Below are 15,680 nucleotides of genomic sequence, written 5' to 3'. Positions count from 1 at the left end.
AATAAATCTGTTCTCTGGCATTTATTCATACTTTACATGGGACGGCTTGTCACCTGATCATTTACTATAGCTATAAACACTGAAGTGTATTAATGCAGCTGATTTGAATTTGTGTGCATGCGTGTCCTAGCAACCCACTATAACTCATTAGATAGTTTGAGCGTATCTCCACATCCCAGACTTGCTAAATAATTCAGTGGTGTAGGTGGCTTTGTGGTGCCTTTTGTCCCTGTTGGAGGCAAATGCTCTTGCTTAAAACGTATAATGTGCATGTGAGCAGATGAGGACCCATACCATAATGCTCATTTGTCCGGAACAGATGGAAGAACCAGGCGGATTAGAAAAGAAATACTGCACTATGTGAGAAGGGAGCAATTATTTTTCGACCAGAATTTGTGAACACATGATATGATTCATGCTCGTGTGATTTGCAGGACACCCAACGAGTACTAATATCCAAATGTGCATTTGAGGCAGAATAAGGTTTCATCACTAAACTTCTATGTACACGTTGTGTTTCTGTTTCTCCTTAGGCCATGAGTATAGAGCGCCTAGAAAGCAGATTTTTCTTAATATATATTCAGGCGTTAAAGCTGAGCCTATTTTTGGACTCGATAACAACGAAGAGTGATGTATTATGCATATTCCATGCTATATTTAACATTGACTGAACACCATGGCTCGCAATTACCAAGAAACACAGTGTGCTCATCTTTCACTGGGACAGTATTATCATGCTCAATTATATTTCAGCTAAATTCTAGCTTGTTCTGGCTGGAAAAGACCAGTGCAATGGCTACTTCAGAGCTCCCTGAAGAGTCTTAACCATTCCACACTGCAGTGAGAGCCAGAGACTCTTTCATATGTGGGGTTTTATTGTTCTATATAATAGCTCTGAGCATTGCCTTACACAGCGTTTGAGTTTTCATGGTGTGTGAATCGGATTACCGATGCAGTGGATCAGAACGCTGATAGAAAAATTTCATTTCTACTCCCTCAACCCCTCGTGGAGTACAGGTTTTGTGAGATATATATTAAAGGAAGGAGCTGTTCTCTGAACTGGTGCAGCTGGACTCATCGTTTTTGTCTCAATCACAGCCATGTTAATGAGTTGACCGGCTTTGAAGGGACAGCGTTGCTGTTGGACAGCGCTGCCTATGTGATGTGATGTGACTGAGCATGGGCAGCTTAGTAGCCTCAGAGCTCCACTTTCATCTCTCCATTCACTAACTAAATCTTCAGAGGAAACACAGAGAGCACAATCACTAATCCTAATGGGTTATGTGACCCAAATACTTCCTTTCCCTGGGTCAGCCATGTCACCGTATTCCATCACAAAAAAAAAAAATAAATTGAAATGAGCTCTGACTTTTGTGTGGAACCGGCTAGCACGTTTAAGCTCCTTGTTAGCTGATTTGAATACATCCCTTTATAAAATACATGAGCCAACTGAAGTCAGTAAGCCAGTTAAAGAGGGAGAATTGCCTTGCTAAATTGTTTAATGGAGGATTATATGCTACTGCTGTACAGCTAGTGATCTGAAAGATTGGAAGCTTGTTGTCCTAATGAGGTTATATGGCAGAATATTTACGGTCTTGTCCTGCTATCAGAATTGATTAGTAAGTACATTTGCATTCAGCATATTCAGCACTACTGAAAGTGACATTGAGTGCTGCAGATGAAGATAAGTGCAAAGAAACTTTCACCTCTAATGTTTTCTAGTCTACACTACTCATGTGCAGATGGAAGGTGAGTGAGAAGAGCCTGTAGACCAAGCGTGAGTGGTATTAATAATTGCATGCAACCATAGGCTGTCTTATCAGAGAATACCAAATGCCTCTGAAAAACTGGCAGAAGCAAGCTAATAAAGATGCATTAATTATTGAAAATGGCAGGTTTGCAGTGCAGAAGACCCCATGTGAACCTTTGTACAGAGAATCCCTGTAGTGAAAGAACAGCCTGCAGTGACTGCAGCTTTAGCCTTTGGGCTCCTGAGGCTTATGAAGTGTGCCTGTGTGCTGCTGTATTCAACAGTTCACACAAAGAGTGGGTCTGCTTTCATTAAATGGAGCATCAGTGTATCTCTGCATTTAAAAAGATTGGGCCTTTGATTCTTAACCTGGAGTTTTCACTGAATCAGAAATGAACAGATACCCACACCAACAGAATTTGCACCGTATTTAGCTGTAAAAAATAGGTTCAAATCTTTACATTTTTTAAACTCTATCTATTTTAACATGCCCAGATTTTGAAGGTGGGGAGCACAATGGCTCAGTGAGTAGCACTGCCGACCTCACAGCTTCAGGCTCTCCACTTCAATCTTGTCTATTTATCCCAAAAAACATGCTGCTCGGTGTTTTGGGAACTCTAAATTGCCCCGAAGTCTGAATGCATGTCCCATCCATCCATCTATACTGCCTCATACTGCTTCACACCGCCTCATGCCCTTTGTTCCCCAGATTCAAGGCTCCAGATTCAAAGATTGCATTTTCTGATATACTTTTCTCATCATAATTCATGCTGCTTTCTAAAGCATGTGTGATAAAGTGAACGCTAGAACTGAAAGCTGCTCAGGTCGATAAAGTCAGAATATTCCCCATATTAAGCCAAATATGTTTTCATTTTTTTTTATAGCTGCCTGGCCTGATGTAAATCATTCTGGCACAATTTAAGAAAATGTGCATCAAATCATTAGAATGTAAAAGGGAAACTTTATAAGAATTATACGATTTTTGAGTCTTGTTCATTCAGTCCCTAACATGTAGTTGAAAATAACAAATTTTTTATTATAGTTTTCAACTTTTTTAATCTCTGTAATGTGTTAGATTATGGAAAACACCCACACCCACACACACACACACTCACATGCATGTATTCAATCAGGGACAACTCAAGAACCAAAGACCCTCAGATTGAATTTGAGTTATGTTCAGCAGAAATGAAATGATTGTGGCTTTCAGCACTAATGTTAGGTCTGATCATCCATTATTCAAGCTGTACGCAAGGGGGGGAGTGAAAGCCACCATTAGTAGCAAAGTACTGCATGTGTCAGGGTGTGTGTGTGTGTGTGTCAGTCAGTCTGTATGTGTGCACATAATTTATAGCCAGTGAAGTATTAGGCTTGGGTTTCTGTTGATTGGTTTCTTGATATGGCCCAGACACCAGGGAGAATGTAAGCACACCAGCTGTGGATTTAGCAGCCACAGGAGATACCAGCAACAGTGTGTAGTGACAGACACAAGGCAGAGGTCGAGCCACAACATTCTGCATGTGGACGGATCATAATACACAGTGCCAGACAGAATAGCTAAACTGCCTGCATTGCTCTGTTGTTATAGTAAGGTCAAAACAGGCGTATGATTGCAAATTCATAAGAATTTGCATGGTTAAGGTTAATGTCTCTTGTGACATGATCTCTGTAGCATGGTTTATGGCTTGATTCCAATAACATGCTTGTTAGAATTCTGTGTGAGAATATTTTTTTCTTTTTGCGAGATCTCTCAAGAATTTTGGGCGAGATCAGGTTGGTTAGGTTAAAGTACCCCAGAACATCTTGGCCCAGAATTTTTTAGAACTTAACTTATTTAGATGTGTGAGTGTAGTTATCTAGATAATTTAAATACTTTAGTTTGGATCATTTTTAGCAAGGATCAGATCCTGAAATCCTAGTATCTACTTTTATATGTTTAGATAGAAGAGATTTTTACAGCTCCAATATGTCTTTAAAATGTGACTTTAATTATCTCAACTTTGTGTGGTGTTTGTGTTTATAAATCCTATATCATGTGTCTTAAATCTTTGAGTTCACTCAAAATGTTGAGGCATTGAAGTGTTTTAGTGAATGTAACATTAGTTAGATATAGAATTGTGGTTGTGTTAACTCCAGACAGAGTAGATATGCATGCAGAGATGATTAAGTCATAAAGTTACATATTACACAGTATTTCTATGTATTCTGGAATCTCCTTGCTAAGCTCTCACCCCGGTCTGCAGCATGTACCTCTTGGTGCAGCATGTTGTTCATTTAGATGGGAGACAGCTAATGGAGTTGCACAAGGGGTTGAAAGATGGGTGTCCAGCCCTAGAGGCAATGATGATAAGATCCACAAGAAGAATGTCTTCATGTAACAATGCAAAGTCATTTGATTATGTGATACTGGGCTTGCATCCAACTTTCAACCAGCAGTGCACAACAATCGCTAGCAGAACGGCAGTTTTTCGAGAACCCCATTTCCATCTTGGTCATAGGAAAGGCCTTACAGGGCTCCAGCTCAAGTAAAAGATCCCATCTCAGGCATTTAGGGGAAAGTGGTGAATGAAGGGGCTAGACAGAGTTGCCCTCCAGGTTGCTGTGGTGTGCTGAGATTACAGGAACATTCCTGGACTGCTGAGTTGCAGTCTTGGGTTAGTGTTTCATGTAGCGGTGCCAAATGTCTCCATCCTTTGGGACAGCAAATCTTATTACAGATGAAACCTCGGGGGCATTCAAACCATCAGCAAAAGCAGCAATGAAATCTGGGTTTTTGGCAGCCATCTAGAGGTCATGAGCAAGACCTGTCTTGCCTTATTGCTACAGTCACTGTAGGAAGAAGCAGCAGTAGAGGTGATAAAGCTTATAATAGTTGGCGAGGTCAGTCATGCACCAGTGCAGCATGTCCCACAGGGGCACTGTTTTATAAGTCCAGCAAATGTGTTGTCTTTAATGAGACTAAATTGGTTGGTCCATCTGAGGAGATTCTATGAGTGATGCTCAGCCTCAGGCAACCCCTTATGGTTAATGACCACCACAATATTTTCTGTGCAAACACATGGTAATGGATCAGAACTGGTAAAAGAATTAAGGAGTCAGGTGGATTGATTCTCAGTTCTGTAGGGCAGTGGAAGCCCAGTGGATAAACTGTTGGACTATTGATTATAAGGTTGTGAGTTCAAATTCCAGCGCTGCCACTGTTGTTCCCGTAACCCTTATCTGCTCAGTTGTAAGAAATGGGATAAATGGAAGTTGCTCTGGATAACGGTGTCTGCCAAATGATCCTAATTTTAGCTCAGTAGGCCACACTCCCCATGTGCCCTCACATTGCTCTCCAGACTGTAAGAAAAGCATTTCTTCAGCGCAGCACCTCTCCCATGCAGACCCCTTTGTTTAGAAAAGTCTGCAAGCAAGACCCTGTGCCCCTGTGTTTAATGGCATTAGGGGTTAAGCTGTAGGCTGATAACCCACTTCTGAATAGGGGATTATCACTGCAACTGCCATTATCAATCCTATCACCCCCCCAACAGGAGCATGTACTGGACATAGCAACCTTGGTGAATCTTTTGTTTGCCACAGATTGGGATGACATGGTTGGGTAGCATTCTCAGAGACACTACTTTTATGCCAAATGAATTTTGTGGCATATGCTAGTGTTAAAGAGCTCAGAGTCAACTCTGAAAGCATCTTCAATGTGTGCAAGGAGGTTGGACATGTTTCAAATGCACATAAGAGCCAGTCGTTCAATTACAGCAGTGTTCTGATGTCTATGGTTACCCACAGAGACAAGGCTACTTGCATATATCTTGAAAACACCTGTGGTTTGCGGCAAGGCTGACGGCTAGAAGCTGGATTGAATTGGAATGTCTGTCCCTGGAAAGTAAACTTTAAAAAGCCTCTATCTTTTGAGACAGTGGAAACCAATAGGAAGCTGACTTGACAACCATAGCATATGGAAAGAAATGGACTTTAACAGCCAGTTTAGACCCCTGAAATATAGAATAGGACAGAATCTGCTGTTGTTCTTTTGAAGTATGTTGAGTAGAACCCTTGTCTTTTTTTTATTTCTGCATTGGGTCTATTTTTTTGAATGCACCGTTGGCCAAGAGCAAAAGTACATACATGAAGCTCAATTTTCAGTAAAAACCTGACTCACAGACAATGTGTATTGGAAAGCCTGTCCTGCACAATATATACTGTAAAGTCTCCATTTCTGGAAGGAAATCTTCAGGTCAGTTTGGCTATTTCAAGTGCTAGAAGAAGTTTTGTGTTCAATGTAATGGCAACTTTAATCAAAACAAATTAAAACTGCAGAGAACTGTAAAAACTGAACGAAAGAAAGAAAGAAAGAAAGAAAGAAAGAAAGAAAGAAAGAAAGAAAGAAAGAAAGAAAGAAAGAAAGAAAGAAAGAAGCATCCAATTAAGAATCCATAGCCATGTATACAGCGATTCGGCATATGAACAGCAGGGGACTGAAATACCATGTAGACTCTAGTTCATGTATATTCATAGGCTTTGGCTCACATTTCCTCTAAGTTGCTCAAGAGCACCAGTAAACAGGTTATGATTAAGTACACACAGAAACGTTTGTCTAAAACACATAGATTATGGGCGAGACAAATAATGGAGCAAGCAGACATTCTTACAGGCCTCTCGGGGAAAACAGTGGGACATGTTTACGGTGAAAACGAATGAGGAATGTGGAGGGGACTCCCGTCCAGATGACACATGGCAGGAAATGGATATGGTTGATATGTGAAGACGTGTGCATTTGTGTTTGGGCATACCATAGACTGTGCTCTAATGGCTCTCTGACCACTGCTAGGAAAGCACAGCTACTCTTCTTTGATCATTACATTTGGAGCTGTCTGATGCATTTAAAAAAAAATGTTTACTTATATTCTATTAAAGAAGAGTGATCTAGAATTTTTAATGAATGTGAGTGCTCCAGAGTCAGACTGTTCTACCGTCCATTTTTAAGATTTTCCCCTTCATGTGGCACATGGGTCAAGTGAATGAGGTCTGGAATATTAATACCTCATGGCCATCTGCAGTTTGTGTGTGTGACTGCAGATGCTTCTGGCTATGTGTCCATCACATACCTTTTATATTTTGTCTGGTAATTGGGTATGTTATCCTGGAGTCCACATGCCACTGTATACTCTTTTGAAGAAAAGGAAAATGGAATTAAGCTCTGTATCTGCTTTCCATTTAAGAACAGAATCATGGCCCATATCTGGCCCATGCTATAATGGGTTCATTTGATTTAGAGGAATGTAACTTGTATGTCAAAACTGTGCATGTTTCTTCATTCACTTAGAAGTCACTGTAATTTGTATGTTCAACTGAGCTGTGGATGACATGCAGGTCTATTTCTGTCTAAAAGGTTGTGTTGAAGAAACATAACACATTCACCTATATCTCTAATAACAGTGACAAGTGATTAATCGTATTAACACACGCTCTAGCTTCTAAATTTAGCAAGCTATTCTTCGGCTTCACAGCTATTTTTTTTAATTTGCTATGAGCTTCAAACAAGACTCGCTAAATGAGTCCAAGGCTTTATTACATTACACATAGGTTCTTGTTATTGTTAATGTAAATACTAATGCAACTGAAAGGAAGCTCCAGTAAGAATAAGACTTCTTGGTATACTTGTATGTCAATCATGGCATATTATTTACAGCTTCATTGTCCTACATACCCATGATTTGCACTTCAAGCTGAAAATCAGATGAGGAAAGCTCTAACATGTTTTAACAGTGTGTAAATGAGTGGCCTGAAACTCGGGGCCCTGCTGACAGGTGAAATATATCATTAAATAATAATTACTAATTATATCCTGCAAACGCTATCAAAGGTCAGTCTAACTCACCAAAGGTTTCCACAGCTGTAGCATTTCTCTTTGCACTCATGCCAAAATACACCAGATTCCACTACATGTTCAGAATTAATTCATTATAGAAAAGCATTGGTGGAGAAAAATGCATGCAGTGCCACAGCACCCTTGTCAGAAAAAAATCCTACTGGAATTTCAGTTTCTTCTGTATGATTTTGTATGATTTTTAGAATCTGCTCTGCTTTTATTTTATAGGAAATAATGTCTTGTTATTGGAAAGTTATTGGAAATTACAAGCGTTTTAAAAAATGCTCATGCATAAAATATGGCAGAATTGTTAAGAGTAGTTATAATAATAATAATAATATATTTAATAATCTATGTTTATGGTGTATTGTAGGTGCAGCATGCAACATAAGTTGATATTCTTTGTCTACGGTGAGGTGAGTTCGATCAAACTGCAACCCAGTCATAAAAGTACGATTTGTTTAATGAAATAATTATGGTGAAGAAGTGCACCTTTAAGATTTTTTAATAATATCACACACTAAATATTAATCCAAATGAATCCCAATAAATCATTGTGGTCATACGTGATATTTATGTCTTGTCCTGGAAGACAATTCTTACAGGAATCTTATATGAATGTTTCCAAAATATGACAGAAATTCTAATTAGAGGCATGTACATGTTTCTTATTGAAATTCTTTAGGAAGTGCAGAAGGCTGTTTTTATCAGTGGTAAGTTTTCTATGTAGTATATATAATAGATCATTTTTCATATAATTCCATATAAAGAATATTTAAATAAAAAGCCCTTCAACACAACTTACTAAAATATTTTACAAATAATCTGACAGTGATGGCTTTTACAATCAAAAGAAAAATACCCTAATTTTAACTGTAGCCCCATGTTGGAAAGGTCACTGAAAGCGTGTTGACCCCATAATTAAATTTATTTACAAATGTTGGTCCTTATGGACAACATTATATCACTCCAATGCTGGCCTGATATAATTTTGTGATTTTGACTGCTGGTAGACTTTATTTAAATGTGACTGAAGGATTGTTGACCCTGCAATTAAATAATTAGCCCAGTGCTGCACAACAGAATGGCAAACATTGGGCTAACATTGTTTCGCAACCTGGGTAACGTCTTGAGATGGAGTAATGATAGGGGGTAATGTATCTCTGGCATTTTTACCCTCTCCCAATTTGTCATGTCAGTAATTTTTATGGATTACACGTCAGGAAAAATTATTTTGTATTTCCCCTTCAAAGAGATATGTTGGTAAGGATTCCATTATAACCTGTGTGGGAAAAAGGCTGTGTGCTCTTTCTTTAGTATATAGATACTCCAGGAACAACTCTTTCTTTTCTTTTTTTATCATTTCCCACTGAAATGAAGTATTGGTTGAGTTAAAAGCAAATCAATATAGATGGGGTTTAAAAATGTCTTGTCATAGAGGTGAGATTTCTAGGGGATTTTGGTAGTTATTGAGTTCCCAGTACATGTACAATCTACACACACTGTATCATGGCCTTGACCTACTGATCCAACAAGTGGCTATTATAAATCATTTGCATCAAAATGAGGTGTACGCAGTATGGATGTAAGAAAGCATAATTGATGGTTTTGCTACAGATTGGCCGCTTCACTTCAACTGTTTTGTTCCAGAAATTCAAGGCAATGGCATAATGTTACTTATTATTTCTAAATATTTAAGCCTTTTCTCTTCATCCTTGTTTTCTTACTCATTTTGTTATTCATTTATCATATATATATATATATATATATATATATATATATATATATATATATATATATATATATATATATATATATATATATATATCTGATAAATGAATCTGTCTGTTTGACATATTCCCAGGTTTCCTGTTATATTAAACATTGGACCCTCTGATTGCTTGGTGAAAGCAATACAGAAAGCACTTATAGCTTAAATATTGGTGACTCATTTACTCTTTATAAAACTGCAACAAGAGGAGAACATATATCATTGAAGCTGTAACGTGTCAGTGTAATTGATAGCCTGATAGCCCTGTTGTGTGTGCTGTTATAACTTAAACATAATGATCATTGACATCGCAGAGCAAAGCACATAAGGTCGAGACTGATGCTTTGTAATGCTGCTGTGTCTCGGGCGTACCCATTGGCCCGTCAGAGAGCGTATTTTAGTAAACCCTTAGGAAAAAAAGTACATTATTTTATATTATAAATGTCTGCCCATAGAAAGAAAGAAAAAATTTCTCAGGCAAGCAATACAAATTGACATTCCACAGTCACTGTAATAGACTTATACATTAAAAAACAAAGAAATGCGGTAATTCACAGAAGATTTAGATGATGCCCATTGCACTAATAGACTTACTAACGCCTAAGCTGGAGCTCTTTCGGACATGTTTACATTATACCATTCTAAACACTATCATCTGTGAGTTCAATTTTAAAAAAGTCATTATCACAGCTTCAAAATTACAGGCAAAATGGTTCATAAGACATAAAAACAAATGAAAGGAGATATTTAGTATTCGGTTCGCTGCACAGCCCCTGCCCAAAAGTTAACATTTAGAGTATAAAAATCCTGAAGTATCTCCTCCAAATATTCACTTTGGTGATGTCAAGTGTCAGATCTGTGGTGTAGGCTACAAGTGACACAATCATATGGGAATGTCCTTAACATTCTGCGCAATGTTGCCAACCTAGTGATGTATCAGCAAAGTTTTAAACCCCTTTAGTAACTGGGTTTCAAAAAAATAAAAAATAAAAAATTGTGCTTTCGTTAACACTGTTTTCGAACACCCAGTCACTAATCCCCACTGTTTCCAGCACCTTATCATCATCATTGTTCCCAATGACCAATCACTAATCCTCATTGCTTGTGCCACCTAAGCACTTCATTGTCATCTTCATTTTAGCTCCCTTCTTGGCTATATTTACAAGCTATAAAAGCAAGTTATTTAATCCATAAATGTTGCCTTTGTTTATAGTCCCTGACTGCTTACTGCAGCTGCTTTATATTTGTCTTGATATAAATGGTAGAATTTTGTATATTTTGTGGTTTGCAGTGCCATGACCAAAGATTCTTCCTACAGGAAATAGTCAGAAGCCGTTATCTATTTCAAAAGTGTTCTATTCTGTTCTATTCTCTTCTATTCTGATTGTCTGTATGCTTGATGACCTCAGCTTGCATGCACTTTAAGCCTTTATGAAATGATGTATGCTCTGTGCAAATCCATCTGCTGTGATTAGTCCTCAGTCAGAACCGCGAAGGGTTCGGCTACGAGTCAGAGGGCGCAGTAAGGACGCCTAGAGGGCGCTCATGAGCAAACATTTGAAGCTTGAAATAAAAAATAGGACATACTGCCGCCTGGAGGACCTCACAGGCTCGTGCCAACGCAACTGCGCCATTAGTGACAGGGCGAATCTCTGACGTGTGCAGTTTTTTTAATTGCATTGTGTCATAGGAGGGAAATATGCATAATGAATGCAATTTTTGACATTTGTATTAACACATTTTGAGGATTTTGTTTCAGCTTTTACTGGCGACATCAGAAATAAGAGTCTTTGGATATAAATCGTGCTCTGATTATTTAAATAGTGCAAAGCTCTAGTCTTCATTCAATAGTACAAAGCTCATGTCGCATTCTTATACTATCAAAGTACTTGGTGGGTCAGATTAGTGCGCTTCCTTAGGTGCTGTACAATACTGACACACTGTTGTGTGCAGGTAATTAGAGTGCACACAGCTCTCCGGTCTCCGCTGTGAGTCGCACCCTGAGTTCTGCTGCCGGTGCGATCCAGCGCCGCCCTGTGATTGGTCGACCAGCGCGTTCCCTTGTTCACGTGACCAAACCTCTTTCTGCGAGCGGAGCAGCCTGGAGTCAGGCTCACTAGCAGGGAGGCGGAGGACGATATGAACAGTGAGAGAGCACGCTGAACATCTGCGACCCAGATACACACACATCAGCGTCTGATACACACTGGATGAAGAAACAGTTCAGTTGTATGAGATTATGCACTGTTCTTAGGAAATCTGAGAATGCCCGGAGATGAGCAGTTTGGAACACAGGAGCAGTGAGACTGGACCGAATTCTAGCAGCACAACAGAAATGCCGCGTGCACGGCCCCGGTTTCTCAGCACCCTTCTGTTTTACAGTGTAGTGAATGGAGGATATGTAGTGTTTGAGTAGTTGGAGCTTGTGAGGCGGGTGGACCCGTTAATTGCAGTCGGACGAGATGAAGGCGGTGTGGGCAAACTTGGCCGCCCTGCTGCTGCTTTGCACTTGTGCATGCGTGCTGCACTTCTGGAGCGGTTTGGAAAAGCGGTTGGAGAGGAACTCGCGTAGCGTCCGAGATCACAGCATACATCCCGCCTATCCCGACCCGTCTCCGGACCTTTCGGGAACTTTTCGAGCTTTACTCGCTGTCCCCACCGACTCCAAATTACAAACAGTGCGCAACATTAGCGGCAGTGAAACGGTCTCATTACGGAGTAAAGGCAATGAACGTCGATTTGAATTCACACAGCGTGAGCTTCACGAGGCAGAAAACCAAACCGAGCAGTTTATAGAAGACGGGATGTTTTGGAGTCAGCATCTCGAGGATGGTGTGTCGATGGGCTTCGGGGAGGAAGACGCTCGCGCGTGGAGACAGCGAGTCCGCCGCGGCCGAGTTGTGTCTCTAGAGCCGGGCTGCGGCAGGACGTCCAACCAGCTGGCCACTTTCTCGGACGGATCCCGTGCGTGTGTGCGTTACGGCATCAACCCCGAGCAGGTGCAAGGAGAAACGTTGTCTTATTACCTAGCCGCGCTGCTCGGGATCACCAACGTGCCGCCGCTCGCGCTTTTGCGCCTCGACGGCGAGCAGTGGACGCACGTGAGGCGGCGAATGGAGGCGCTACAGTGGACACCGAGTGCCGTGGTGTCCCTCAGCGAGTGGGTAGCCGAGCTCAGTCCAGCAGTCGTGCCTGCTCCTTTTCACCGCTCCGGCCTCGGGTTGCGACCGCTACATTCCGAGCTCCAAACCAAAACCAAAGCGGAGCTGCTCGAGCTGGTGCAGTGGAGCGACCTGCTTTTGTTCGACTACATCACGGCCAACTTCGACCGGCTCGTGAGCAACCTGTTTAGCCTGCAGTGGGACGCCAAAGCCATGGAGAGAGACGCGAGCAACCTGCTCAGGACTCCTCGCGGCAGCTTGGTGTTCATCGACAACGAGGCGGGACTAGTGCACGGCTACCGTGTGCTGGATATGTGGGAAAAGTATCACAGCACGGCGCTCGGCTCTGTGTGCGTGTTCAGGAGGAAAACAGCGCGGCGCGTGGCGGAGCTGCATCGGCGTAGAGACACGCGCGCGCGCCTGCTCCAGCTCTACCGGGACAGTGAGCCTTTAGCGGCGGAGCTCGGCTTTCTGTCCGACGATCACGCCAGGATACTGCAGGACAGGATAGACAGAATTCATGAGCACATTTTGCACTGTAAAGAGAAGCACGACAAACTGTAATGATTTTGTCTTTGTTTTTTCTCTCTCTTTTTCGCGCGCGTGGATCCTGCTATCACATTAGTATGGATAAGGACTCCTAGTTACCAAGGTGACCATTACACCACGCGACCCGTGAACTGTGTTCAGTGTGACTTCTGAATATCTGGACTAGCTACCTCCTGTAGGGACAAACCTTTAAATGTGGCTAAATAGGCTACCGTTTGTTTTGTATATGCGATTACTTTTAATTTTTAAAAGTCTTACTTTAACAGGAAACACAATGCATATTACTTGTGATAGAAGGAGTCATGATAAAAGTTCATTGTAAACACACTGGAGGCAGGCCTAAGTGCTGATGTATGCTGCTTTTGCCATTATTGTCTTTTGATAATAGGGAGGCACTAATCCCACTATTTTCATTTAGGACAGGCTTAAAATATTAATAAAGCTCCCCAATACTGACCCAATCCTGACATCCTAAAAGAAACAGGGCAGAAAATTGCAAGCTCTTGTTTCCAGGTTTTGCAAAACATCAGCCATGTGGTGCATTTTATATGACATTGTGTGCTACATTTAATGCAAGGTCTGTTTTGGGCCAGTAAAATATGCTGTAAAATACACAAGTGGCTCAGATCGGAAAATACATAAAATAAGATCTAATACTGATCCAGCATTTTAGGCAGTTTCAAGCCCAGTGGCATTGATGCATACTTGATGTATGAATCTCTATTTATTTGAATATCTGACTTGATAAACAGAAGGTTATATCTGGATTAATACGAGTCTGACAATGTCTGTAATTTAGTGACAGTGACTTAGTTGTTGGTCACTTTGCAGAAAGTGATGAAATGTTAATATTCACACTCCTGAAAAGGTCAGTGATTAATATAAAAGAACATCTTTGATTATCCTCCTCTCCTTCCCAATTTCATTCATAGCCTTAATGAAGTGGTGGGATGTGCATTGAATTGAGAGTGTGTCGTGGGATTTTGCTTTGTGAACTCTGAATTCTATTTAACTAATTTAAATCACAATCTGTGATAACATTCCAGTTCTTTTTTATATTAAAAATGTGTCATTTTTACATGCCATTAAATCTAGTGGAACTAAAGTGTTTCACTGTGTTGAACACTGCAGCACTTGTCTGGAGTCTTCTTTCCCTATACCCGAAGACATGTTTTGGAGTGCGTTCCTCTCTGTCTTGTACACTGGACCTATTGTGATAATGCAATGCCATACTCCTATTCTAACACACTTCTTTTCATACTTCATATAAGGCTCCTTTCTTCATCACACATTAGAGGCAGGGCATGCAGAGAGCAGTGGTATTTCCATGCCCCATACACAATACTCCTTTATCTCATAGCTGCTTGTCTTTACTGCATTATGAAGGCCGAGTCCATAATTTATGTCTAGAGGTTGTGATGAGCATGTTGAATTTATGAACATGAGTTAAATTGGTTAATATCTCAGTGTGTGGTGTTAATTAGTGTTCCTAACAGCTGGTTCAAGCCATCTGACGTACATAAAGAGCACATCAGGTGGCAAGTGAAGGAGCACTTGCCCTTCAGTTTTGAACATGTTTGCTCAACTATACACAGATATTATTCAGTAATTCCCCATTTAAGGTTGTAGTTTATTTGTATTTTTTGCTTAGCTGAAGCTCCTCTGGCTATCCTGGGTTGTTAGTAGGGGAAAGTTGGACAGATGCGCCTCCAAACCAGAGGAGGGATAAATGATCAAAGCTACGTTAATGCTTTCCATTCCATCCTCACATCTGTTACAGCTTATGATGAGCACACTTGCATCTTTGTTGATTTCCTTGGAACTTTCTTTTTTCACAGTCCATCCTGTGAGATGCAGTGTCTGATTTGTCAAAGGTTAAAAGTTAACCAAATTAACCAATGCCTTGAATTTGGCGCCAAGATTTAGATCATTTATTATTTTTTGACGTATTTTCCTGTTTATTTTTTACCATTACCAAGTTCTTATTCCGAACTCAGAGATCTGATTTTATAAAGTTCTATCTACTAAGCAATAATCTCCCAAAATGAACATACAATGTCTTTTCACTCTGACAAAAAAACTGATTTAAAGCCTCAGTATGATGTGCCAGTGCAGAAAATATCTTTCAGTTGTAGATGCTCTATATATGCTCCATAAGAATGATATAAACACACTACAATACAGATAAACCACAGGTCTCCTATAATCTCTGGTTTTACAATGTTTAAGTCTCCAGTGTAGCAAAAACGTAATATTATTGAGAATAACATCAGGTAGCATTAGCATTAAATATTTCTGGCATGTGCAATGTGTTTAATAAACTTTACCATAATGTAACTTGGAAATTAATGCTAGCTACTGTGGGTTTACTGTGTGTTTAGATTGCAAATATTTACACCATCACGGTTATGAATTTGCCAAGATTTTTGTTTTGTAGTTGAGGATTTTTGCCTTAATGCGGTGTTGTAGTTAGATTTTATAAGAGTCTGCAGACACCAGGGATTATAGAACTCATGTAAAGCTGGGTTAAATATATACACACACACACACACACACACAATCGCATGCACTTAACCCAGCATC

General features: G+C 40.3%; 1 protein-coding gene across 1 annotated transcript; it reads left to right on the top strand.

Annotated features, from left to right (window-relative positions):
• Positions 1–11,488: 11,488 nt before the first annotated feature.
• Positions 11,489–14,227, top strand: fjx1 (four-jointed box kinase 1). Its single transcript, XM_058408882.1, has one exon. It carries the CDS (start codon positions 11,850–11,852, stop codon positions 13,110–13,112), a length of 1,263 nt encoding a protein of 420 aa, XP_058264865.1. The 5' UTR covers positions 11,489–11,849; the 3' UTR covers positions 13,113–14,227.
• Positions 14,228–15,680: the final 1,453 nt, after the last annotated feature.

Source organism: Hemibagrus wyckioides, linkage group LG14 (assembly GCF_019097595.1).
Source record: "Hemibagrus wyckioides isolate EC202008001 linkage group LG14, SWU_Hwy_1.0, whole genome shotgun sequence".
In the NCBI taxonomy this organism is placed as follows: domain Eukaryota; kingdom Metazoa; phylum Chordata; class Actinopteri; order Siluriformes; family Bagridae; genus Hemibagrus; species Hemibagrus wyckioides.
This window is presented reverse-complemented; position numbering and strand designations above follow the sequence as displayed.